General features: G+C 38.6%; 1 protein-coding gene across 4 annotated transcripts in view; it reads left to right on the top strand.

Moving 5' to 3' along the window:
* Nucleotides 1-274: 274 nt before the first annotated feature.
* The window catches only part of flna (filamin A, alpha (actin binding protein 280)), a 40242-nt gene continuing 12567 nt past the window's right edge, over nt 275-27949 (top strand). For 3 of the 4 annotated variants that reach the window (XM_084427448.1, XM_084427446.1, XM_084427447.1), the window contains exons 1-28: nt 296-511; nt 4182-4660; nt 15888-16139; nt 16691-16788; nt 17420-17567; nt 17700-17896; nt 18061-18223; nt 18759-18959; nt 20420-20557; nt 20679-20805; nt 20972-21108; nt 21258-21454; nt 21575-21688; nt 21767-21910; nt 22281-22404; nt 22511-22671; nt 22753-22843; nt 23099-23268; nt 23380-23497; nt 23597-23859; nt 24098-24416; nt 24496-24669; nt 24959-25121; nt 25250-25410; nt 26298-26465; nt 26556-26679; nt 27269-27425; nt 27516-27705. In XM_084427448.1, coding sequence (XP_084283574.1) covers nt 4285-4660; nt 15888-16139; nt 16691-16788; nt 17420-17567; nt 17700-17896; nt 18061-18223; nt 18759-18959; nt 20420-20557; nt 20679-20805; nt 20972-21108; nt 21258-21454; nt 21575-21688; nt 21767-21910; nt 22281-22404; nt 22511-22671; nt 22753-22843; nt 23099-23268; nt 23380-23497; nt 23597-23859; nt 24098-24416; nt 24496-24669; nt 24959-25121; nt 25250-25410; nt 26298-26465; nt 26556-26679; nt 27269-27425; nt 27516-27705 — 4675 coding nt within the window. In that variant the 5' untranslated portion in view covers nt 296-511; nt 4182-4284. Of the gene's footprint in view, nt 512-4181; nt 4661-15887; nt 16140-16690; nt 16789-17419; nt 17568-17699; nt 17897-18060; nt 18224-18758; nt 18960-20419; nt 20558-20678; nt 20806-20971; nt 21109-21257; nt 21455-21574; nt 21689-21766; nt 21911-22280; nt 22405-22510; nt 22672-22752; nt 22844-23098; nt 23269-23379; nt 23498-23596; nt 23860-24097; nt 24417-24495; nt 24670-24958; nt 25122-25249; nt 25411-26297; nt 26466-26555; nt 26680-27268; nt 27426-27515; nt 27706-27949 lie in introns of all 4 variants that reach the window. The other variant, XM_084427445.1, reaches the window with a different exon arrangement.

The raw sequence follows: 27949 nt of genomic DNA, 5'->3' as shown, positions 1-27949 counted from the left end.
TATGTCAGAGAGTGTTCTAGTCAGTAAGATCATTTTGTTCACTAGACAATGATTTTACCTCTGGACTTGCAACAACTATTGGTGTTAAACAGCCAGCCGAAGCTCTTTGTCGAGCAGCAGCAACAGTGTTCAGGCAGATGGAGCAGATACAGGCGCTCTGAGTCTGAACAGGGTGACATCATACCTTTACAATCTGAAGGCGCGGCCGCCGGTATCACGTCAGCTCGAGACGCGCTCGCGCGAACACAAGAGAACCCCCCCTCTTTGATACTTTACCAATTAAGGTTCTCGCATTAACAGCAGGGAGGACAGAAGGAGTCAGAAAAGACTAAAGGGTGTCACTAGTGTTTTTTCTCGAGTTCAGCGAACAAGCTTTTCCTCCAGGGACACTCGTCCGGTCCGGGAGGGTCGTACAGTGAGTTTTCTGCACTGTGCTACAGTGAAGTTCACCCGCAAAATCTGAAGGGATAGCATACAGCAACAAGAATTACTGCAAGACAACCAGCAAAACGTAAGTTATAAAACCTCTATTCAGGGCTGCGAGGCATGTTTTGTGCTGTTGAACCTAATGTTATGGGAAGCTTACTTTTATTCTAGTTTTGCGTCAAAACTAAATTCGCTCAGGGTTAAATTCGTAGAAAAACAATGACGCAGACTTTTTACCACAAAAAAAGTCTCGTGTTTTGCATACATGTTTCGTGTAGCGGGATGGGTGCGTGCAACGTAGTGTCCGTAATGGTAGGCTACTGAATGACTGAATATCATATTGCCTACTTATTAGTGCCCTGCATGCTTAACGAGGTGTGAGGGTTTATCTATATGATATCGCTAAGGAGACAGAATAAAACGAAAAAAAAAAAAAGCTTTAACGAATATTAAATAGCCTACATTATTTAACCTACGTAAAAAGGCTTTGTCTGTACATGCAAATCCAAACATTAATATTTAATTCATATTAATACTTCTTATTATGTCCTCATTTACGAAAAGTGTATAAACCCGATGCTCTGCAGAGGTTTTGGCGCATCACTCGTAATCTAATTAAGGCCTCCTCACCAAATAAGGGAAAATATGGAAAGATCCGCGCGCCCTTCATCCTTTGATGTGAGTTGCGCGCGCCCCCCCATGCTCGAGGAGAATCTTGCAGGAAACATCCCGACCTCACCTGGATGACAATCGTGAGACAGTAAGATTCAAAATGAGGTTTTTCAGTAAAAACACAGATTTTTCTTTCTATATAGGGGAGAACGATGTTAGTTGTCACAAGATCTATGTAACAGTAGGCTAACTATATTTTTTTTAGTCAAAAGTCCAGTTACACAAATGTGTGTTTTCTCTAGTAGTCGTTTTATGTTGGTTTCAAACACATTGTTTAAGAGTCATTGTCAAGAACAATGACATAACTATAATTACATTATTTTCCCCCTAAAGCTGTTGGTTAAACAAGTGACCACACTGGCATACACTCAGACAAGTCATAATGAAAATAGATTTTAATTGAAAAGTTGAAGTGTTTGTCATGACAGGGGTGTTTTTGTATATATATAGGCTATCTGATGCAGACAGTTATTTTAATATACAAATTTATCATTGTGACAGCTTGCCTCAGTTTGGTCAACCTGTGTTTAAAGTTGAAAAGTTGTGATATTCTTTCTTCCCTATTGTGACATGTAAGCTTCTTGAATGTTGATTTTGTCTATCGGGAATTGATTGGATGGTTGTGGTTTGCTATCGCTGTGATGTCATGTGAGTGACAGGTTGTCCCGCCCTCACGCCAGTGAACACATCATCAGAGAAGAGTAGATATATCACTGCAAGAGGGAGGGGATATATTATATTAATATTTTGATTCAATATTATGAGGGCATATTAATTAAAATAAATAAATAATTGTATGCATGGATAAATAATTTATAATAAACACTGCTATATGTCATGAAAAAATATGAATTGTCAATTTCGATTTCTTGGTGACTAATGAACTGATTTTTTTTTTTTTTTTTTTTTTTTTTGTACAAAGTGTGACAACTAGCCCCAGTCTCTTGCAATGTTATGATTATTTGGATTTAAGAATGATATAAAACACAGATTAGCTTCTCATGTTTTCTATTTGGTTTGTATGAGCACAACAGCAATAGCAAAGCCACATCCTGTTGATACAAGAATTAAACACCTTAACAAAAATACCCGAATGCCATCGTTCTCCTCGAGGTGTAATCTGTGTTTTTCACTCATGCATATGTAGATGCACATCAGCCTTTGTGGTTGACAGCAACACATGGGTTAACCACACTTTTCAGCATGGCTGAATCATGGCATCACGTGCCCTCCTCTCTTCACTACTCTGACAAACATCTGTCCTCAAATGAACCTGATATGCTCTGAAATTATACTAAAGTCAGATGATTAAATTTATTTTGGTTTTAACTCACTACGTTGAGATCATGGTTTGATGATATGATTGTTGAAATGTGAAATTACTCAGCAATGATTATCATTAGGTTTTCCTTCAGACAAGTTCACTTAAAGGGATAAAGGGATAGTTCATCCAAAAATTATGTCATCATTTACAAAAAACATATATGTTTGGAAATCAAAAAATTGTTATTTTGTTTATTTTTTTACCATAAAAGTGCTGTGTGGAAAATCATAAAACCAGCCTGTCATACTACATATATCCTGCAGGTGGTGCCAAACTACTGGGCTCAGCAGTACTGGTGTGTTCTGAATGCCTGACTTGTTTGTTCTTCTTTTGTTTCTGAGCAACTGGCCTATTTACAGTTTGACTGTATTGTGGACATTATAATATCACATGGGATTTGATAACAATACAAAACATTGGTGATTTTGTTGACTTATAAAATTAGATGTATGGTTATACATTACAAGGAGTAATAAATAGTTATGAATGCAGTTCATGATCTTGAGTCTGACGCAATGTAACCTTATTGATTTTAGGTTATGTTGTGAGACAGTAATGAAAAACCTGAAGGCTAGCCTTCTCCTTATCTTATGTTCTGTTAACGATATCAGGCTTTCCCTGAGGATAAATCTGAAGGAGACAGAGAACAAGAACAAGAGTATAACATATTGTGAACAAGAGTATATGGTTATGTAGATGTTTTATGATGGGGGCGGGGAATTGGAGAGGGGGTCAGGGGGGCATCGGTGGCTCATTACATGAAGGGCATTCCACAGATTCTCCTGGAGAGACAAATGCTGAAAAAAGCTCTAAGGGAAAACATTCTTTTTGGACTGCGTCCTCACCCACTGTTTTGGCCCATTTGCCTTATTTAGTCAAATGCTGGATTAATGCAGCTCTAAATTGTTCTATTTTGTGACTTTCCCCCACAAAACGGGTACAAGGAGGTTGGAAATCCTGCCAATATTTTTATATGCACACCTTGGTATTCAAACACCTCTTCAGACATATTTTCAACTTTCTTACTCATCTGTTGTGAATTTTCACTTAAGTTATTCAGACACCTTGTCCAACAGCAGTTCATAATTTGATAATTAGTGGTAGCTTATACGTCAACACATGGCATAGTAAAACATTTGCTTATATTTAATCTGTAGCCTAGATATATGTGTGTTGACAAATGCATAAAGTGAAATGAATGTCCATATTAAGTTTAACATATAAACTAGATTAACATTGGCTTTTAAATGTTCAGTAAATCAAAATGTTTATTTTTATTTTTTATTTTATTGAAATTGCTTTCACATGTCTGAGGTCTGGAGGTAACCATAGCAAATGTGTGTTTCTTTGACGATTTGACTTTTAAAAATATATATTTCCAATACTGATTTCGGCCAATGTTGTAATTTTTCGTTGTCAGTTCGTGAAGAGCAAGCACAACATTAGGGTGGTGTACACACAATCACATTCTAGATATAGGCTACTCTCATTGCGTAATATCCTGTGAATGCTGCATGAAAGTGCGTTGTTTTCAGACCGGTTACCTTACTTAGCCTACATATAGACTAAATGCATTAAACAATGACACATATTCATTCAGCAACTTCTTAAAAACTAAAGTTTTGTAGAAAGAATCCACGTACCGGTGGCTACTTAAAAGCAATGCATTGATGAGAATGAAAAATGCCATTAAATGCCCATATCACATGTGTAGGCTATTTTAGTCTAATTTTATACAAATATTTTGTTTTTCTTATAGTCACATAACTTTGGAAAGAAGAGCATACAAATTGTACAATTTCTCAAGACTCCACCCAAAAAGCGAGACAGCGAATTAGTGCAGGAGACCCGAGTCGATAAAAATGAGTCAACACACACGCCCCCACCAGTCGAGCGCCGCCGCTCCCCAATCCAACGCTTCTCTCTCCCCGGACAAGGACGCAGACATGCCCGCTACAGAGAAAGATCTCGCCGAGGACGCGCCATGGAAGAAGATCCAGCAAAATACATTCACGCGTTGGTGCAACGAGCATCTGAAATGTGTCAATAAGCGCATAGCGAACCTGCAGACGGACCTGAGCGATGGGCTCCGGCTGATCGCGCTTCTGGAGGTGCTCAGCCAGAAGAAGATGTTCCGCAAGTACAACCAGCGCCCCACGTTCAGACAGATGCAGCTGGAGAACGTTTCCGTGGCTCTGGAGTTCCTGGACAGGGAAAACATCAAGCTGGTGTCCATAGGTATGTTTGCTTTTCATTTCTTTTTTTGGTCGCTTTTGAACATTACTCTTTTTCTTAAATATAGTTGCAAAAATATAATACCATGTGTTTTTTGGGGTTTGTTCCTATGTTTGTTGCATCCAACTATGATCCGACTTCTGCATGGCAAACAAACAGGGCATGAAATTTTAGGCAGGCCACAAAAATAACGGGAAAGAATGATGGCAATGAAGGCCTTTGTGGCCACAGATTGTTTTGTGCAAAGTTGTATCATTGCTTCACAAGTTGCACGTGTTTTGTTGACTTTTTGTAACTTGTCGCTCACGCGGACGGTTGTGAAAATAAGATATTGCTTTAGTCGCATTTGCAGTTTAGAGTCTGACAAAGAAGTGAGGATTCTGAGGAACCACAGTCGCTCCATTCAACTGTTGCAAGTCCAGCCCAGAATGTCGTAAAGCAGCAGTAGATGGCGGATAGTTTTAGGGCAGTTTAACTGTAGTTTGAGTTCTGAATGAGTCAAAGCTCAACTAGTGCACCCACCCAGACTTTTATTTTTCTGTTAAATGTTGATGCATTAGGGCGAGGAGGTGGAGAACTGAACCGTTCCTCTCAATTGGAATGTTCACTTCCTCGGAGGTTTTCCTCTCAATGTAGTTTAGATATTTTTGACATTTTATTTGTCGGACTCCATTGTTATTATACTTCTCACGTGGCTATCAGTGAACATGTCATTCATCAGTTCATTCATCAGGCCAGTCGCATAAAATAGCCTATCGATCCGCGAGGACACGCCTTCCTCTCATAAGGAGCAAATTTGTCTTTATCAGAGTTTAAGATGGTTATTTTGGGTGTCAACGTTTTAACGGATGGATTGGAACATCGAGTTACACAACATTGCCTGTGTAGAAATGTCCAGACACGGTTCCCTCATTCAATGCCGGTTGTGATTGATGACTAACACAGTGACACGCCCTCCCGTTTATAGCTCATTTTAGACACTAGCGGCGATTCGTGATATATTCGTTTTTGGAGTGATTTTTAAGATTTTAATTTCAATTGTAGAGTAAAATTCCGCCACAACAACAACAACAACTAGATCTTAACATTTTTGTATAGCCTATATCTTAATGGAACAAGGGAATGGACGATTTCAGTTTATACTATTTATATGGTTTAAATGTATAAATACGAATTGCATAAAGTAAACTGAAATGGTCCATTCCATTGTTCCATTAAGATTTATACCAAACGTTTTAAGTTCTAGTTTTTTTCTAAAATAAGTTCTTTATTCATAATATGAATATGTAAGGATTATTCTATTCAATTTGATGGAATTTTACTATGCAGTTGAAATTCTTAAAGTCTTAAAGGGCTTACATTTTTTTTAAGTGTAGCATAATTTGAGTGTCTTTTTAATTGCTCCCTTTTTGCTTTATCAGGTTTTCATCAGGTTTTGCACAAACGTATGTAGTTCTGCATGATTCGAGATATCCAAAGAGCATCTTAAGCTTTAATGAAAGCAAACACTACCTCTGACCATCTGTACAAAGAGTCCCATGATCATTCACAAATTTATCTTTGATTAATGTCCTAGAAATAGTTCAGTATCTTTAGTTTTTCTTCGTTTACATCATAACATTCTTTGTTTTCAGTTATTAAAAATCCTAAACTTTTTTGCCTTTTATTTCCAAGATAAGCTGGCTTTTGAATTCCAAGATTTTCTGTCCAGATAGATTGTCCTGTCTTAAGTGTTTTAATGAAGTTTGTTCTCGTTAGGAAGCTCATTTCATCATCCGTGCCACAGCCCAGTGGCTGTAGGATTTTGCTCTTAATGGGATGGTTTCCCAATGGCGCCCAGAGGGTGTGAATAAACATCCTCTCAGATGTTGCAATCAAGGATTATTCAGCAATTGCTCAATATTTGTGTTTAGAAACACCTTCATCCCTTACTGTTAAAATGAGCAAACAAAGTTTTGCTGGACTCTAAATTGCTTACTCACAGATGTGGTGTGATTGTCTGTATTTTTACGATGACATCTCACTGCCAGTGAATGAAGCATTTTTTGCCATGCATACGAGTTATTTGCATCCTTGGTAGGACATTGGTAGGACAATTTATTTTTCTAATCATTGCTGTGAGTTTTTAGTTACTGGAACAGTTTATATTACTAATGTAATGTTCTTGCTTTTCAATAAGAATATTAAAATGTGTGAACATGCAACATATGCTTGTGCTTGTATGTAAAAGTGGTATGTGTGTTCCCGTCATGACAGGCCCCTTTTTTTTTACTTGTCTATACAAATAGAGCGTTGCCTTCCAAGGTGGGGAAGAGCATGAGAGCCCTGTATCTCTGTCTTCATCTGGGTGGAGCTCATAAAAGAGCTTTCAAGTGTGGTGCCTATATACGCTCCAGTCGGTTTCTTCATCTGACGTGTTAGTACTTAAGTGTGATCTTGATCAAGCTTGATCTTGATCAACACAGCTTCCTTAATCATTTATGAAACTTCAGAATATTTGATGCTATTCAGCAAATAAGTTCATTAATATTTTGCCTTAGTTGAGGTGCTTTTACATGCAATAATTCTGTATGGAGTCAGAATAGTGAATTTGGTCAGAATAATTGTCTTCATTATGGTTGTCAAAGTGAGTTGCATGTTAAGACTGTATTCTGTTATGCAATAGGCAGTAAGTGTATGCCTATAGGTGCAGGATAGAATAAATTCATTAAACTTTAATGGCCAGTTGTGTAACAATTCAGAGCCTCCAGAATGCAGTGTGCCTAAATTTAGGTGGAGCACAAGATTCCAGTGTATTGGTTTTGCTCTGACCATTTAAACTTCTTGAGTTGATACTGTTAGTTTACTGCCCAGTTTTTCTATCACATTTGAATGTTACATGTTTTTACTATAAAATGCATGTTGGATACCTTTAGCTTTTTTTTTTGTACACAAGTTCGAAGCTTTTTCAAAAATAAAACATTTTCTTAAAGTACTTCATTCTAAAAAGTAGGGCTGCATGATATTGAAGAAAAATGAGATATGCGATAACTCATTAAATAATGCGATATGCGATACGATAATGCTTAAAGTGTGTAAAGTGAACTTAAATTATCTATTATCTAACCTACATGCGTGTTTCACATTATTTTTGTGACAAGAAAACATCCCTACAACTTCTGAAAGTGAACAGCAGTGTTTTACTGTAGCAGAAGTGTTATTTTTACATTAGTGTAAACCACAGGGTTTACAACAGAAACTGAATCAAATGTAGTAATAAAACATGGCTTAGTTTTCACTTATTCTTAAATGTATATACTGATTCTTATTAAAGCTACAAAAGTTATTTAGCCAAGAGCAGTGAGTGATTTTCTCTTTGTCTTTTGTTCATGACCCCAGTTATTGCAAGCCGTTGCGATCTGCATATCGCGATATACATTTGCGATATTTTGATAATTTCGATATATTGTGCATCCCTACTAAAAAGAGTTATAGTTAAAGGTGAACTAAGTAACTTTTTACCTTAACTGAACAGCTTCGGAGTCATTGGAATGGTTATAATACTTATTTCGGGTTGAATGGTGGTCGTTTCGCACCCCCCTGATGCCCGTGAGCGGAAAATACGCACTTGCAACTTTGGGGGGCCGGGCCGCCGCGTCAGGAAGTATCGCGTGATATCAGGTCTCGCGATGTAAACAACTGCTTTACGGCCAAAAGAAATCTGCTAAAATGCTGTCATTATTGCGCTCCCTCACGCTGTTCGAACCCGAATGAAGAAGACGTTTTAAAGAATGTCCCATCTGCTTTGATGTCGTTGATCTACTAGCCTCTGGTGTCTGAGAATCGCCAACGAGTTTTTACAACAGTGTTGTCAAATATCTATTCCGAAGCTGTGGGGGGAGCTCTAGAGAGAAACCTGCGAGCAAAAAGCGAGAATACAGCGTAGAAATCCCGAAGCTACTGAGTGCTGCTTTAAATGGAGATGTAATTATTTAACAGGTCCATGGCTAGAGGTCCTCCTGATGTTCCTGTGCTTTATTGGTAATGCCAGGATTTCCTGTTCATTTGAGAGTCAGTACTGTGGCATGGAGCACAGCAGTGGGACACTTTTACAACTGCCTTGATTGCAGAAGTATTTTTCCTATTTTATCCATGGGGATTAAAAAAAGAAAATAAAGCTCCAAGACATGAACTGAACCAACCAGTTTTGAGATGAATCACAACATTGATTATTATACAGTCAAATCAAAAACAACTAAATCTTATCACGCTATTAAGTATTAAAATATAATATATTTGAAGTTTAATGTAAAATTTTCAAATATACACAAGTATCTAGTAGGAAGTCTGACCCAGTTACATCATGTGCAATGCTTCATGGGAATGGGAGTTTGCTGCTGAGCTCTTTTGGCATGGTTTCCATAGTTATGTCTGCTTTGGTGGTTCAATGGTTTCTGTCAGGATTATGGGTAGTCCTTCACTAGGCATTGAACTTGAAATCACACTATGGAAGCATACATTTGTTAATCTTTATTTCTAGAGCCTAAACTGCTATGCTCTAGTGCTCCTGAACAGGACTTCCATGTGACTGCAGTTGCTTTAAATATCTGTAAAGTTGGCATAAACTAAAATAAATAGGGTGTTCTTATGCATATACCAATGAATAAGTGGCATGTGTACAAGTGTGTGTGTGTGTGTGATTGTGTACCCTCACACCCTTCACCACACTGGAAAGCACCCTATGGCAAGTCTTGCAACCCGACCTCAATGTGGTTTTGCCGTTATGTTTGTCTTCTGTGCTCTTTTAATTGGTCAAATTTGAATCTCCGAATTTCTGCATAAACAAAGAAATAAGGTGATTTTGCACTAGAATGACTCTGTGACTCAGATGTTGAAGCTCCACTTTACTGTAAAATCCTTTAAAGGTTTTTTAAGGGCATTGTCACCCTGCTAGACAAAACAGCTGCATGGAAAACCACATGAAGACATCTGCCACACGCATACTCTGAAAAGCCTCGTGACAACAAACCGAGACAGACAAATAGGTAGGTAGACCAGATAAATGGGGACTCAACCAGGAAGACTGTGAATCAAGATGAGTATAGACTGTGGCTAGGAAACTGATGAAAGGGGGATAACCTCTTCCTCTGTTGAGCTGAGATTGCTGCAGTTCACTCCTTTTAGAGATACGAAATTGAATTTGGCTGGAGTTGTTAAGCTAATACAGAGAAATGGGAAGCTTTTTGCAATATTTTTAGATGGAGGATATGATGTATTCAGTTTGGGAGAAGGGAGGTGTGTCAAAGGGGAATGGACCGCAAATAAGAGAAGTCCAAGTGGTATCAAGGAAGGGTGGAGTAGTGTTGGTTGGGGGTTTCCTAATAGGTATAATTGCATGGCATTTCCTTTATCTGGCAACCCATAGAAGAATTCATCACCAACATTTTTTGGTTGCTGATGTAAAACTCCTTGTAAGGATTTTCTAATGGAGATGGTAGCGGGTGATTCATCTTTAGGAAAATAATCCAGCACAAGTGGCACTTATCAGATTGTCCCAAGGCATTCGTCTCACTCCACCCTTATTTAAAGGCAGAGATTTATGTGCACAGTCACACTGGCAGAACTACTGATGAACGGAAATATAACTGAACGTGGCCAGATCTTTTGCGATCTTGTTAAAATGTAGACTTGCCTTGTATGCCTGTGTGATATATGGATTGTGGCACTAAACGCTCTCCATGGGCTTTGATGTAATGCAAATCGTATGTTTAATATGGACACATACTCTCCTGGGCTCTTGTTTGAGGTGAAGTTGATGGAACTGGGTTCCATCCAGACACTAAACATCCAAGCCAAATGACAATCCCGCTCTGTCAATATGGGGTTTTACAAAAGTACTACCGCAGCAGTTTTCTGTTCTAGTCTGTTTTCCCTCCCTCGCTCTTTCTCTTTCTTTCCCTGCCTCCTCCTACTCCCTCCCTTTCCCTGCTGTAATCAGAAACCCCTGTGCAAGGGAATGGGTGGCCTGCCAGGATCAAGTTTGCTTCTGCCCTTTTAAGGCTAAAAAACCAAGGGGAACATTTCCAGAGAGAGAGTGAGAAGGAGGGAGGGACATTTGGAAGTCATAGAAAGTAGAAGAAAAGGAAGTTTTCTCGCAGAGTTCTTGCTCCTAAAATCATGTAGTGGATGTGCTCTATTTTGAAAACCAAAGCTGGGACGATCCGAATTCGCCATTTCTGTGCCACATGGTTCTCATCACCTTCAGCACAACAGTTGTTTTCATGCTTTTTAAGGTTCTTCAAACTGCAGATATTAGATAAAGAAACATGCTGACTATAGCTAGTGTCATTGCGGGCGTCCCATGTGGAGAAATTTTGTACTGGCATTAAAGTGAAAAACGTTGAATCACACAGAATGTTATATTTTAGGGCAACCACGGCGCCGTAGTTTACTAAAAGCTAGATTAACACATTTGATTAAAGTTGTCCTGAAGTGGAAATTCACCCTATCTGTGTTCTAACTTCTAAATGCATTTTATTAATCTTGTGAACGATTCATCAGTTTATTTTTTCTTTTTTTAATATTTTTGACCTTAATATTTTCAAAATATGTTGTAACTTGATCTTCTGGTGAAACATGATCAGACTTATCTCTGCTGACGTATACTTTTCTGCTCCAATCATTTATTGTATTTCTTACGATCGACTGCAAGCTCTCATTCAGATCTGCTTCAATCCAATTAACCAATGGATAATTGGTTTTCCTTTCTTTTCAGTAGTTTGTTTCACTCGGACATGTCACCATCTGGAGTTTTTTATTTAATTTTTTTTTGCCACTTCCATTACATTGTGACTTAAACTTCCATTAAAGAGAGGGTTCGTTCAAAAAACAATTATTCAATCATGTCGTTCCAAACTTGTTTGACTTATTTCTTCTGCGGAACGTTGAAGTCCAAACAACACTGGACCCCAATGAGGGGGTAGTCATTTGTTGAATTTTCTGTCTCTGATTGCGTTTGTGTATAGACGTCCTGACCATGATAAGACCTTTTTGGAATGTGTGCAATTTCCTCAATCCTCCTCTACAGCTGTGTGCAAACATGAAACCCCCACTGCTGGAAAATGACCTCAACTTTGTGAATGAAAGGCTAATTATCGAACTGAAATATGTTTTCCTACATTTTCCTATGAAATGCAGTATATCTCAGTATGAATGAACGCTCCTCCCGTTTTCAGACATCTGCAGTATGTATGTTGTCCTATGATGTTGGGTCAAGGATGAGGGCTGATGTCAGAGCGGCTGAGGTTATTTGGCAGGTCCAGACAGAGGGTGAGTCATGGGAATGAATTTCTGCTCTGATGTCCGATGATTCAGCACTCCAACATGGATCAAACAGGAAGGCCACAACTCACCAGCCCTGTCCCACTCCCTTTCTGACTAAGTTTGTGGTTGTGTCCGAAGGTTTGGCAGGCATTATATGAATGTAGGAAGGTAACAAAGCACATCCGATTATAGTGTTTGTGTAACATCCTTTCTACCAAGACCCCTTCATCTGATCGTCAGCGTACCGTTGCCTTTATCCCACAATCCTTTGACTCTTAGTGGAATTTTTATTTAGCGGCTTAAATACATTGGTAACACTTTACAATAAGGTTCCATTTGCTTACATTAAATACTTGCATTTGTTGTTAACTTGAACTAAGAATGAATAGTTTAAATAGTTTTTTTTTTTAAAGATCAATAAAGACTATAACAAAAATATTGCTCATTGTTAGTTAATGTTAATTCATTACTAAAGGGACCCGGTTGTAAAAACGTACCTTAATTAATTTAAAAATGTGTTCTGACTCGTCTTGTCTCCTGAGAAATAAGCTTTATGGACACTTTGCCGATTTGCTTTGTCCAAATTTCACTTGGATTTGTTTTAGGTCATCAGACATGACGTCATAATGCCTTCATGCAGAAAACAGCTTGTTTAGTCATCGAGTGATTGGACAGGAATGCAGCTTCCTTGGGTTTTGGGCACAGACTATCTCTGTCCTTTGTATATTTTGTCTTTGACCGTCCCTCTCTTCTTTCCATCATCTATCTCTTTCTCAGTCTCCTTTGATTTATCTTCTCTTACTCACTGCCAGCATTCTCTCTCAGACATGAGATTCATGTTTTGGGAATTTGATGGAGAGCTGTGAGCACAAATGTCCTTAAAAGGAATGAGTGTGATCATGGTGTGTGTATGTTTCCTGCAGTGTGTGGTGGGAATGCTGCAGCAACACAGATTCCTGTCATGTTTCATATGTTTGCCAATGTGTGCAGTGCGTCACCAGGCCTGTATCCCCCTCCAACCCCCTCCCACATCTAGTTCAGGATGGTCAATTGGTCATGCATAAATCAACTAGTCTATTAGTGTGGTTAACTAGTTTACAGAAAAAAGAAAAGAGAATTTTCTTTTTTTTTTGTTCAAAATTAATCACCACTACAGCCCACAAGCATTTTCTAATGCGTTAACCCCCTTTTGACGACAATTTTTTTGAAAATTCAAGTCTTTAATAATAATAATAATAATAATAATAATAATAATAATAATAATAATAATAATAATAATAATAATAATAATAATAATCCATAGTATTAATCCATGTAGATTAATAGTTTTGTGCACTCAGTCTATTTATTTTGGATAAGCCTTTGGTTCAGTCTGCGCATAATAATAATAATAATAATAATAATAATAATAATAATAATAATAATAATTTTTATGTTTTAAAAGTGTAGAAATGTTGCTTTAATTTCCATTTATGCACTTCATTCAGCTATTTATAAACGCAAGAATGCATCCAATGTGACCGAACCCTAAGAAATGCTTCTGATCATCTTTTGGTGGTCATGACTCTAAATCAGCCTAATTATACAGGACTAAGCAGACTCGTCATCCCTACCCCCATTCCAAATGCACCCCAAAAAGACCTCCTGAAACATTTAACATTTGCATATTTTCGTGGGAACCACAAAGCCCTGCACGCTGTTCTGTCAATGAGGGAGGGTCGCTGGGGGGTGATGAATAAGATGGCACAATAGCCTATTCTACTGAGTCTCAAGGTCTTTACTCTGACTTTGACCATGATAAAACGAACCGCCAAAGGATTTTGAGATGTCAGAAGTAGATCATCTCCCAAGGCCCTAAAGGCCAAAAAATATGCTGCATGAAAGAAAATAACTGTGGATCATTTTAATTGTATTGTCTGTGATTGATTTTTGGCCTTCAGGATGTCTTTGTAAGCCTTGCCCTGGCTTGCGTTGATTGTTAGGTCCGCCTCTAATACCTTAAACAAGCACCAACAAGTTCCCATGTAATAAGAAATTCATTCTGTCATTTTGTTATTTCTCTCTTAATTTCACTGGCATTACAGTGAATCAGACTGCAATAGTTACTCATCATAGTCTACCCTATTATATTATCCTGACTATGGGTTTGCTTCTAATATTTCACTCATTTTTTTTCCCCTTCAGTGCTCTTGTAATAAGATTCTTCAGAGTCACAAAGTTTGCATGATCTACAGGATGTTCCATTTGAGCTGACTCTGGAAGAATTTGGTGATGTTTAAACTTCCCCTTCCAGCATGAACCATAATGGCACTTTTTTATGGGTTCATACATTTTCGTATTATTGCCCTGTTGCTGAATCGCATGCCCAGTGTGTTTGGTCTGAGAATAAAGGGATCAGAGAAGGTTCAACAGCACCTTCACCAGAAGCCAAGATGAATTCCATCAGACTCTGGGGGCTCATGGTTTGTGAACCACACCAGGAGACCAGAACTAGAGAAAAATGTGACCATTTTACATGACCAAACAAGCACTGTTGGATAACTGGAATGGGTCAGGAGGGGGATTAAAATGTTATGTGAGATCTCACAATATACAATGCATTCATTTTGAGTCTATTTCTGAACAGCTTTGTTAGATTTTAAAATTGTTTACTCAAATTAAAATGGTCTTTTACTCTCCCTTATGTCATGCCTCCTGTGAATGTCCATTCCCTTAACTTTTGACCATTCAAAAAGTTAATTGTAAAAGCAATCCTTATGAATTGAACACTGTAATCCAAGTGTTTAACCTATTTGAGCACTGTGCATTGAATTTTTTATTTTAATGTGTTCATTAAATGTTTAAGTTATTAACTTATTTTAACAACTAGAATCTTTTTGTTGCATTACCAAAAGTTGTTTCAAATATGAATTAAAGTCCATTGTGTTTGGAACTAAATGAGGATAAGCATTTAAAGACAATGTTTTTGGGTGAACTAACCTTTTAAAATCTAATCTGGAACAAGGCATACTCACCGCCAAATCAAAGTTTTCCAGTTCAAATCACATCACCTCCTTTTTGCTCATTGCTGGTAGCACACATTGATTTCTGTGTTACATTGAAAAAGTCTCACCTACCTTTTGTCCCCTGCAAAGGTTAACTGCATCCTCAGTGGAGCATGATTCAGTTATAACAGGAAGTTGCACTGCCCTGCCCTGCCCTGCCCTAGTCCACCCCCAAGAGCATGCAAGCGCTATCAGTGAAAGATTGTCCACATTATCTTCAAATATCTCTTGATTCTCTCAATGTCCCAGCTTGGATTTGACCTCACTTATATACTAAATGCAGTGTAGGCTAGAGTGTGAGTGTTCTGTCTGTGCTTTGAATAGTTTCAACTGTCTTTTGTGACTCGGGACACATGTGCAAGCCTATAACCACATTCTGGATGGGCGTAGGCTCTTGTTTAAGAGAAATGACAAGGGAAAGGGAAGTGTGAAAGTGTTGTATGAGGGTGTAGATCATAGTGTTCAGATCTTGATGTCAACACGGGGTGAAGTGACTTGAGGAGATGGTTTTACTTCTTTTTATAGCAGAACTTATAATAAAAGGCTATAAGGCTTCATCTGGCTCTTTCAAATTGAAATTTTGTCCTGAAAAGACCCTCAGATTGGACCGTGCCAACCATCTAGACAGTTTAATCCACAAATGTCTCCTGTAATTATTATCTACACTCTGAATCTGAAGTCGTGCCAGCTTTAAGTCTGAATGTTTCAAATATGCAGTGCAGATACAAACACTTCATTGTTTGGTGACCATTTCTAGGATGGTCAGTAACATATTGCACTGAATGGTAAAAAGATCTGTTCCAGCTTCATGGGGTAAAGATCATTTTACCTCAATGTGTTTTGGCAGTCTCCGTGTAACCCGTCTCTCCATCTCTGTGTTACAGACAGTAAGGCCATAGTGGATGGGAACCTGAAGCTGATCCTGGGTCTGATATGGACTCTTATCCTGCATTATTCCATCTCCATGCCCATGTGGGACGAGGAGGAGGAGACCGAAGAAAGCAAGCAGAAGACGCCCAAGCAGAGGCTGCTCGGATGGATACAGAACAAGCTGCCCGAACTGCCCATCACCAACTTCAGCCGCGACTGGCAGTCTGGGAAAGCCCTTGGCGCGCTGGTGGACAGTTGTGCTCCAGGTGAACAGGGGATCTGGGAATCATGAAAGATCTCAAGATCATTTCATACCACTTGAGGGCTGATACCCTTAGTATTAAATTCTTCTGGTTAGCCTATGTGAATAATGGGCCAAGAATTATAATTGTTTTAGAACGTGTTTTCTATTGATGATTTTCTATTACATAATTAATAATATAAGTAAGAATGAACAAGGAACACTGAAGAACACTGGGAGAAAAATTGAAGAATACAAGAAATTGTATGTTTGTGTACATGGTCTTAAATGGCAACTTTTACTTTAAATTTACCAAATGTAATATATAATTCCATGCAGGTACCTTTCTGAAGATTTTGTGTAATTAAATCAGTTTTAAACTGTTACATAGAAATGACTCAAACTTAAATAGTTAATCAAACTCTAACACCTTATAATAAGCATCTTTTTTTATTCAAGACAAGTGTGTATATATATAATATAATATAATATAATATAATATAAACTAGTCTGACAGTCCTTAGAAAACTTTGATGGCCAAATACAATTTGTTTATTTATTTCTTTTTGTTTGCAGGTCTTTGTCCAGACTGGGATTCCTGGGATCAGACCAAGCCTGTGGACAATGCCAGGGAGGCCATGCAGCAGGCTGATGACTGGCTTGGTGTTCCTCAGGTACTTTATTTTAGTTCAGTCATCTCTTTCCTTTTCATTAACTACTGAATAAGCAGAGAACAATGTTCTAGAGCCCCCTACCTGGTGTGTTTAATTTAGTGCAACAACCATAGCTTTTGTGGTTTCATCATGACCTAACGCAAATGAAAAATCATTTGGCTCTTACACCCCACATGCCATTTTCACCTTGGTCATAATGGTACAGTTTCAGTATGTAATCTCACCTAGTATTACCGTAGTGCTTATGGGTTTTATTCATTTTTTTTATTTTTAAAAAGACTAGATGCATAAGGAACTGAGTCAAATCACCTTTTCTCTACTGATGTCTAGAAACTACCCACTGAGTTTTTTTTTGCTACGATGCGTGCCAAGCCTGGTGTGTTGCGTGCCGTCGGTTATGCATGTGGTTAGATACGTTTCCGTCCTCTGGGTAGAAGTTACTATGATACAGACTTCTTGTGTGTGTTTTGCCAATCGACATAAATTTCCTGCTGCCATGTGGGCTTGGCTTCAAGTCACCATATTGCACAATGAACACTTACTAAACACTAATTTACTCATTACCTTGTTTTACAAAGTTTTTACTTATTGCATGCTTTGGGCTAAATCACATGCCTTGTTTCTTCACCAGGTGATCACTCCAGAAGAAATTGTTGATCCCAATGTGGACGAGCACTCCGTTATGACATATCTGTCCCAGTTCCCCAAAGCCAAACTCAAGCCTGGTGCCCCCCTGCGGCCCAAACTCAACCCCAAAAAGGCCCGTGCATATGGACCAGGTATATCGTGATCAATTACTTATAGCAGTTTTGTTTGCTGTGGTTTTTAGTTTAGTGATGTCTGCTGTTGATATCATTTTAATGTTTGAGTCAGTTCTTGGTAAAGAGAAGATATTGTTCTGTGCCATGTAGGTATTGAGCCCACAGGTAATGTTGTGATGAAGAAGGCTGTGTTCACTGTTGAGACTATCAGCGCTGGTATGGGCGAGGTACTGGTTTACGTGGAAGACCCAGCCGGCCACCGCGAGGAGGCTAAAGTCACTGCCAACAATGACAAGAACCGCACTTACTCCGTGTTCTATGTACCAAAAGTCACTGGACAACACAAGGTACCTAAAAGTTTAAAGACATCTAAAAAATAAAAAAATAAATAGAAAACGTAGAATGGGACAAAATGCAATATGTGATATTCAAAATAAGGGCAGTGCCTTAAAGTGTGGAAGAAACAGTCTTTCCTGGCTTTTAATAGACTGACCTGTGTCTGTTGTCCTAGGTGACCGTGCTGTTTGCAGGACAACACATCTCCAAGAGTCCATTTGAGGTGGATGTGGGAATGGCTCAGGGAGACTCCAGCAAGGTCACTGCCCAGGGCCCAGGACTTGAGCCTGCAGGCAACATTGCCAACAAGACCACATACTTTGATGTCTACACAGCTGGTACTCGCCCACAGTATATCTTACATAGTGTGACAGTCTAGATGAAAATACAATTATTTTGGTTAATGATGATATCAAAGTACACTTTTCATAAATACAAAATAAAGAAATAAGCACTTTATTTTATGTGAAATTAAAATAAAATAGAATTTAAAATAAAACAAAATATATTTTCCTGTGTTTTCTAAATAAAACTAAATATTATTTTAAAATAAATGGCAAAAATAAGCATTTTAAGAGACGAATAAAATGCTTCTTCCCATGTTATTTCTTTATTTGGATAAAAAAATCTTTCTTTTTAGTTATCTAAATAAATAAATAAATAAAATAATAATTTTATTTAATCAAAATAACAACAACAAAAATAAATAAATAAATAAAATGATAATTTTGTCTGTATAATATTTAATCTGATAAAATTAATTTTGTTTATATTTTTATTTATATTTATAAAATGCAATAAATAATGAATAAATAACACAAGCACAAGTACAGGCAAAATAGGCTTTTTTTTCATAACCGATTTCTCTCTCAGGTGCTGGAGTAGGAGAGGTTGAGGTGGTCATTATGGACCCCAGTGGAAAGAAGGACACTATTGAGTGCAGTGTTGAGGATAAGGGCAATAGCAGCTACCGATGTACCTACAAGCCCACTCTGGAGGGCCAGCACATCATCTATATCACCTTTGCTGGGGGCCAGATCTCCAAGAGTCCTTACACAGTCCATGTGGGAGAGGGTAAGTGCCAGGGAAGAGCTAAGCATGAATGTATTCCATTTGAGAGGCAGGAAAGGGAAGTAGGTCAAGAGGATATACACACAGGATTCAGTTAAACGAGACACGGAAAGGCCATTACCACTGAATATTCTGTATAAAACAAAGATAGCTTAGGTTTGTTATCTGTCCTTGCTGCATGTTCTTTTGTCTGCATTGCTTTCTTGCTGTCTTTTTCCTCTGTTTTTCTTCACTGGAAATTGTCTCTCCTTTTGAAGGACGGGTGCGGTCTACATCCACTGGTATCTTTCCTTCTCTCTTTGGATCGGCCTCCTTTTGGCTTTTGATGTCATTTCCTGTTTCCTTGGATATGTCTTGGGTACTTGACCTGCTGTTTTTGTCAATGTCCTTTTTGTTTTCTTTTTCAGTTGCCCCTCACTTTAGGCAACAAACCGTTTACATTTATATAGTGCCAGTGAAATAACAATAACACCATTTTGAACCACTGATTTTACTGACCTGAAAATGCTTAACTGTCCATATAAGTGCTAATAGATGTTCGTTTCTCTGGAGATGTGTAGACAATGTTATCCGTAGCGTTGGAAGAAAAGCTAAATTCCTGTTACTCAGTAGTGTGTGGAGCAGTAGTCAAATGGAACATTAAAAATAGCATTTTATTATCAGACAGTTTTCCACCAGTATATATTCAGCACTGTATAGTCATTCTTACCACAAACACTTCCTCTTGTAAGGCTGTTTGGATCAAGACAGAAAAAGATAAGAATTTATACCATGAGCAGAGCCTAATATCTCTCCTCTAACATGCTCAGTGTTTTCCTTCCTTTTTAAAGAATAGCTTCAATAGAAGTTTTGCTCCATCAACAGCTGTACACTGCATTACTGTTGTAAAGCTTTGTTTTTAAAAACTATGAAAGTCTGTATTGTAAGGCATTAAATTGGAATAATGTTAAACAAATACAGTTTCAAAAGAATACTCCTGACATTATACATGCTAACATGAGACTACTTGCCCAACTTTGCACAGACAGTTAGTATGTCATGACCGTGTAAAGCCTTAAATTACATATCAGAAATGGAATATTCTTCATAATTGTGACACCATATTTCACAGTTGCAACTTTATATCAGACAGTGTAACGTTTTGTTTTAAACTCTTGTAATTACTGGTTTTATTTTCTTTAGCTCCATAAGAAAGTGACTGTTTACCCCCCAATAGGAATGATGTAGTAATATAGAGCAAAATTGATTTTTATTTGTTTTTGTATTTATTTTTCATTTATTTATTTTTGTTTTTTGTATTGATTAGTAATTGAGTGACCCTTGCTTTATTTTCTGTGGTAAATGACAGCATGCCACAAATGATGGAGCTTAACATGTATTAAACAAATTAATTTCCTTTTTGTAAATGGAAGGGTACACATTTAACTACAATTTATACTAAATTTATTGTCTTTTCTAACCAGCCTGTAATCCAAGCCTGTGTAAAGCCAAGGGCCGTGGTCTGCAGCCTAAAGGCTTGAGGGTTAAGGAGACTGCCGAGTTTAAGGTTTACACCAAAGGCGCTGGTACTGGAGAACTGAAAGTCACCATCAAAGGACCCAGTGAGTGGACACCACACTCCAGTTGACATATTCCCACTGCCAGAGCCCTCTGTATTAACTCCATGCTATAGTACTAGATGTTTTATGATCTAGTTACTCAACTGTAGTATTTATTATACAGAGGGTCTTGAGGAGCCCTGTAAGAAGAAGGATCTGGGAGATGGCGAGTACAGCTATGAGTATTACCCCACCACACCTGGGAATTACATCATCACAATCACATGGGGCGGACAGCACATCCCACGCAGGTAAAACACATTAATATTTATACGTTGGTCAAGGGCTATTATCACATGTGACATGCATCACATATCAGTCCATGTTCTTAAACCCATAATCTTGGTGTTGCTAGTGCCATGATCTACTGTTTAAACTAGAGACGATTACACTAAATGTCTCTTATCTCTCATCCAGCCCATTTGAGGTGAAGATTGGGTCTGAAGCAGGGCCACAGCCGGTGAGGGCATGGGGTCCAGGACTAGAGAGTGGTGTTGTAGGCAAATCCGCTGACTTTGTTGTGGAAGCTGTTGGGGATGATGTTGGCACTTTGGGTATGTTCCACTATCTTGGTCTACTTTTATCTGCCTGTTTGAACAGAAATAACATTTTGTTTAAAGTTTTTATTTTAATTTTATTTTTTAATAAGTTTTGAATTGTAAATCCAGAACAGCAGTCTCAATTTTGGGAATTCTCCGTTCAGGTTTCTCAGTGGAGGGCCCATCCCCGGCTAAGATCGAATGTGACGATAAGGGAGATGGCTCCTGTGACGTGAGGTACTGGCCCACAGAACCGGGCGAATATGCCGTTCATGTGCTATGTAAGAACGAGGACATCCAGCTCAGCCCTTTCATGGCTGAAATCGAGCCTGCTCCAGGAAAAGACTTTTATCCTGACAAGGTAATGAATCTGGCTTCCTTCTAGAGGTTTGATGTGAAAATAATTCCTAATATGAGCAGTTGGTAGTCCATATTGTACAGATTTAAATTAGGCTGTTGGTGTGTCTCATTTGTAATTCAGGTGAAGGCTTATGGTCCAGGTCTGCAGAGCTCTGGCCTGTCAGTCGGCAAACCAGCTGAGTTCACTGTAGATGCCAAACTAGGTGGCAAAGCTCCTCTGAAGATCCAAGCTCAGGTGTTAATCTTGCTTTATTGCTCATGACTGACCTACATCTCTCTAAATCAAAGCACTAACAAGCTCGTTCCCTCTCAGGACCGTGATGGAAACCCAGTGGATGTGCAGGTGAAGGACAATGGCAATGGAACATACAGCTGCAGCTACACCCCTCGCAAACCTCTCAAACACACTGTGATGGTGTCATGGGGTGGAGTCAACATCCCAGAGAGCCCATTCAGGGTGGGTAGTAATTCAGAAATGGTTAAGATCATTAGAATTACTGTGCTAGCACTTTACTTGAAGTCTTTATGTATTATTAAGGTATTCATAATGTATACTGTCGCATTACGTATTTTCATAATATTATATGCATTTTAATATTTGCAGATTCCTTAGTTGTGTTTTGTCTTGTGTTTTAATGCTTTATATTTCTCAAGGTGTTTTACTTATTATTTATGAGATCATACTGTGCATTATATGGTGCATTACAAGGCATAATTAATGCATTAAAATACTTTTATAATGCATATACTGTAGAAGCTTCAAATGTTACAATTGCTGTTTGTTACTTAGTGTATTACTTAGTGTTTTCACTGTATTTGTTGTGTAGATGAATATTGGGGCAGGGTGCCATCCCAATAAGGTTAAAGTATCAGGACCTGGAGTGGCCAAAACGGGCCTGAAGGCATTTGAACCCACATACTTCACTGTGGATTGCGCTGAGGCTGGACAGGGTATGAGCTTTAACTCTAAAAGAATGATGTGAATTAATATCCTCATGTCTTTTATGGGCAAGTAAGCTTAATAGGTTTTTTTTTTTTTTTTTTTCTCTTTGTCTAGGTGACATCAGCATAGGCATCAAATGTGCTCCAGGTGTGGTGGGACCTGCTGAGGCTGACATTGATTTTGACATCATTAGAAATGACAATGATACATTCACTGTCAAATACACTCCCCCTGGAGCAGGCAGCTACACAATCATGGTGCTGTTTGCTAATCAGGTAAGAGGAAATACATGTGTATGTGGAGAAGTGGTCTAGAGAAGTGGTCTTTCTTTTAAACAAACATTTTTTGTTTTCTAGACCATTCCCATGACTCCCATCAGAATCAAGGTCGATCCCTCTCATGATGCCAGCAAAGTTAAAGCAGAAGGACCTGGACTCAGCCGCACTGGTGAGATTAATGGCAAAGACTAACATGGGCATCTCTGGAAGCCATCATGTTTGTAATTTTTTTTTTTTTTTTTTTTGAAAAGTAAATTGTGTTTTTTATTTTATTCATTTTTAGTTTTTTTTACTTAACATATTTTTACATAAAAAATAAAGCCCAAAATAAACCAACATTTTTTGTTTTCACCCCTCAGTTTGTTTTTAGTTTAAGAGTGAATCTCTGTAATAGTGAACAAAAATAGCTCTTATTTCTCTTAAGGTGTGGAGCTGAACAAACCCACTCATTTCACTGTAAACACAAAGGCCGCGGGCAAAGCTAAACTTGATGCTCAGTTCACTGGACCCAACAAGGGAGAGGCGGTCCGTGACTTTGACATCCTCAACAATCATGACGGCACCCACACTGTTAAATACACCCCTGTCCAACAGGTGAGTACATGTTTGATATTTCAACTTTCCATGACTGATGATGAGCTGTTGACTAAATATAATTTATCCTTTGACTTCCTGTGGAATATAAGTGCTAATTTTCTTCTTTAGGGCAATATGGGTTTGAATGTCACCTATGGTGGTGATCCCATTCCCAAGAGCCCATTTGCTGTAGCAGTTGCCCCATCTCTGGACCTCAGTAAAGTTAAAGTGGCTGGTCTTGGTGATAGTAAGTTATCAATTTCCTTGTCTAGTTTGTGACCAGTTAACCTGAGTTATGAACACCCATTTAAAAGTCAAATTATCTGCTTTTTTTTTTTTTTTTAAGCAATGGCTGTTGGAAAGGATCAGGACATCACGGTCAAGTCTAAAGGAGCAGGTGGTCAGGGCAAGGTTGGCGCAAAGGTTACAGGTCCATCTGGCAAATCAGTGCCCTGTAAAGTTGAACCAGGCCTGAGCCCAGAAACCAGCCAGGTTCGTTTTATCCCCAGAGATAAGGGACCCTATGAGGTTGAACTGACATATGATGGTGCCCCCATCCCTGGCAGTCCATTCCCTGTGGAAGCAATTGCACCGACTGACCCATCTAAGGTGAGGCAGTTTGAAAATGTTGCTCAACCTAGGAATTAAATATTATTGCTGGTTTTACAAGACGACAAAAAGGCATCAGGAAAAGCTTTTATGGGTTGTTTATTCTACAAACTGTAATTTGCTTAATGTTGCACAACTTCTCAGTGAGTGGTTTTTGGCATCGGATCCCCTCATTGGCTTTAGTTGTAGAACAAATGCACTCTTTTATTCATATCCCAACGTCTCTTCTAATGTGTAGGTGCGATGTTCTGGGCCAGGCCTGGAGCGAGCTAAGGTTGGCGAGCCAGGAAAGTTTGTGGTCGATTGCACTAATGCTGGTCCTGCTGAGCTGACCATAGAGATAATCTCAGACAATGGCACTGAGGCTGAAGTCCATATTCAAGACAATGGGGATGGAACTTACACCATCACTTATATCCCTCTCTACCCCGGAGCTTATACCCTCACCATTCGCTATGGTGATCAGGATGTGCCAAACTTCCCAGCCAGACTTAATGTGGAGCCTGCTGTGGAAACCAGTGGAGTAAAAGTGTTCGGACCTGGAGTGGAGGGCAAAGGTAGTGTGGTCTTCTCAGGTTTATAAGACAGGAATTACTTATCTTTGCTCATTTGATCACTTTGAATGTTCAACTGTAGGTGTTTTCCGGGAGGCCACTACTGATTTCACTGTGGATGCTCGTGCTCTCACCAAAACGGGTGGCAATCATATCAAGACGTGTATCAATAACCCATCAGGCAACCGCACTGAAGCTCTGATCAGAGACCTGGGAGATGGCACTTACCAAGTGGAGTACACACCTTATGAGGAGGGTGAGTTTCTTCTATTTTTAAATCATCAATTTCATCTCATGCTTAACTAACATTCTTTAATCTTTAAAATGTATTTAATTGCATTTCATTTGTAGCTTTTAAAATCATTCATTTTAGTTGTTAGTTTTATTTTAATTTAATTTTAATATATTGTATCATATCCTTCTTAGCATCATTTGTAGTAAGTTTTACAAGGATATGCACCACTTTTAAAAATCTGTAAAAATGAAGTATATTACTGTAATATTATAGATTGCATTTACTCTAATCTTCTGTGGGATATATTAAGGCACACACAGCGTCGAGGTCGCTTACGATAGCAGCCCGGTTCCCAAGAGCCCGTTCCGTGTGCCGGTGACCGAGGGTTGTGACCCTGCACGTGTGCGTGTACATGGCCCAGGACTTCAGTCTGGCATCACCAACAAACACAACAAGTTTACAGTGGAGACCCGGTGGGTAGATTCAGCACTCTGCTTTTTGGTTCATTTTGAGCTGCTGTTTTCTTGATCAAATCAGTCACTGCATCAGTCGGTCTGGTTGTAAGGTTCTCTGCCTTACTTCTCGTCTGTATCTTGTGCAGTGGGGCTGGTACAGGTGGATTGGGGCTGGCTATGGAGGGACCTTCTGAGGCCAAAATGTCTTGCACTGATAACAAAGATGGCAGCTGTTGTGTTGAATACATCCCATATGAGCCAGGCACATACAACCTCAATGTTACCTATGGAGGCCAACCAATCACTGGTTAGTATTTTTGCATCATGTGTTAGTGTTTATTTAGTTATTTATTAGTGATGCAATGGATCACAAAACTCCTGGTTAGGGTCATATTATGGTTTTTGAGTTGCTGATCGGATAGGCAAAATGTAACTTTGCTTCACATTTATTACTTAAAGCACACTTTAAGTACTTTGATACCACAGCAACAACTACTAACCTAAGTTCAAACATTATTAAAGAAAAGTGAACAGTCAGTAATAAAAGAACAAATACACTAAACGCATAGATGAATACAATATAACAGTCTAGCAGTAGTATTAAGGTACATAAATGTAGTAATTAAATGTAAAATAACACTGTATAAATTAAATATCTATTAATCTTGGTTAAAGCTAGTTTTTTTTTTTTTTTTGATTACCATTAATGACAAATTAAAAGCAGCCTATATAGACCTGCTGCTGTCTAAGACCTAATGCATGGATCCAATATAATGATACACATCCTATTTCTTTCTCAACCATTTACATTCACTTAAAATAAAATGACTGTGTTTACGTGAATACTTGCCGAGACAGGTGTTTTGACAATTTTGTGCATGTCCGTTCAGGCGGTAGGTGACGCAAAAGAGGAATAAATTGTGGTTTTGAGCTATTGAAAAGCAGCTGTGCTATAACAGAGTTGAGTTCTCTTTTGCCTCTTCTTGCACTTGAATGTGTAAATTGGCAAGACAAAACGCATGCAAATGACAACTTTTCACTATGACGGTTCAACTTAGCAGTTAATCCGCGAATCACATGCAAGCCGAAGCATGGGGCCTGGTCCGTGTGGATCAACTACGATCTGTTACACCCTTATTTATTTATTTGATTTTTATCTAATTTATTGATTATATCTCAACCTCCCCTTTACAGGAAGCCCTTTCTCTGTACCTGTCCACGATACTGTCGATGCAACTAAAGTGAAATGCCAGGGTCAGGGACTTGGAAACAACGTGCGTGCCAATATCCCACAGGTCTTTTCTGTGGATGCAAGCAAGGCTGGAGTGGCTCCTTTGCAGGTCAGAGTGCAGGGACCCAAAGGTGAGAGCATGACTCAAGAGTCATTTGTTTGGATGTTTTTTTCCCCTCCGTTGAATTGGAGGATTGTGACGATTACTGTTTGTCATGAAGGAGTCGTGGAGCCTGTTGAGGTGGTGGATAATGGTGACCGGACTCACACGGTCAGCTACGTACCCACCAGGGAGGGTCCGTATTCAATTAACGTCCTGTATGCTGATGAGGAGATCCCACAAAGGTAAATTGTAACCTCACATGTCACCACCCTTTTACATGTCTCTAACCCTTTCAAGAGCGTCCTAAACAAAAACCGAATGAACCACATGACTGAGCATAATGTTACCTAAAGTTTAATGTCAGTCTTGAATAAAAAATATTTTTTTAAATGGATCTTAATCATCTTTTATATCGTTTTTATTGTTTTAGCCATTATTTTTATTGCATAATCCAGGTTGAAAGATACTCATTGAAAGAAACTGACATGGCTTTACAAAAAAAAGTTTAGTTTTTGGTTTTTAGTTCTGTCAAATGTACCAGTACCAAAGAAAAGAAAGTCTTAGATAAATGTATAAATGTAATGATCATACTTGCTACAGCATTGATAGTGTGTACTGTATTTTAATGGTGTTTTTATTGTTTATATTAATATTTAACAGCATAAAGTAATGTATTCAATAGCAGATTAGTTTTTGCTGTAATGTTGAAATTGGCATTAGCATCAACTACTGGTATAATAGCAGCCCTGGTGCATTTTTAAATTCCCTTGATTACTGTCCTTCCTTGCTCTTTATTTCCCCTCACACACTCTTTTCGGTCTCTTTATTCAGTCCTTATAAGGTGAAGGTTCTGCCCACTCATGATGCTAGTAAGGTCCGTGCCAGCGGTCCTGGTCTGAATACCACTGGTGTGCCTGCCAGTCTGCCCGTGGAGTTCACTATTGATGCCAAAGATGCAGGAGAGGGACTCTTGGCTGTCCAGATCACTGTGAGCTGATGCTTCTCTTTACAGCCATAAAGTAGCTGCTGACTCTTACAACCTTTTATGCATTGTTTGGTTCTTTAATGCTTATTTTAGGACCCTGAAGGAAAGCCAAAGAAGGCTAACATTCGTGATAATCAGGATGGGACATACCTTGTGTCATATGTGCCTGACATGACTGGCCGTTACACTATTCTCATCAAGTATGGTGGTGATGAGATCCCATACTCCCCATATCGTATCAGAGCCCTGCCCACAGGAGATGCCAGCAAATGCACAGTCACAGGTATGTAATGATCAGGTCTTATCAGTCAACATAAATGACCAGTCTGTATGTTACTGATTACAACCATACATACCATGGAGACCCATTTCAATTTATTTCAGAATGGAACTATTGAGCTATCAGAGCTCTAAATCAAAGTATATAATATAGTAGGGCTGCATAATATATCAGAATAAAATCGATATTGCGGTATGGCTTAATGTGATCAAATCGTGATGGCTGCGGTTATAATTAAAATACGAGA

Source organism: Rutilus rutilus (assembly GCF_951802725.1).
Source record: "Rutilus rutilus genome assembly, chromosome: 13".
NCBI lineage: Eukaryota > Metazoa > Chordata > Actinopteri > Cypriniformes > Leuciscidae > Rutilus > Rutilus rutilus.
Note: the sequence above shows the minus strand (reverse complement) of the source record. Positions and strands in the feature narration are given on the sequence as shown.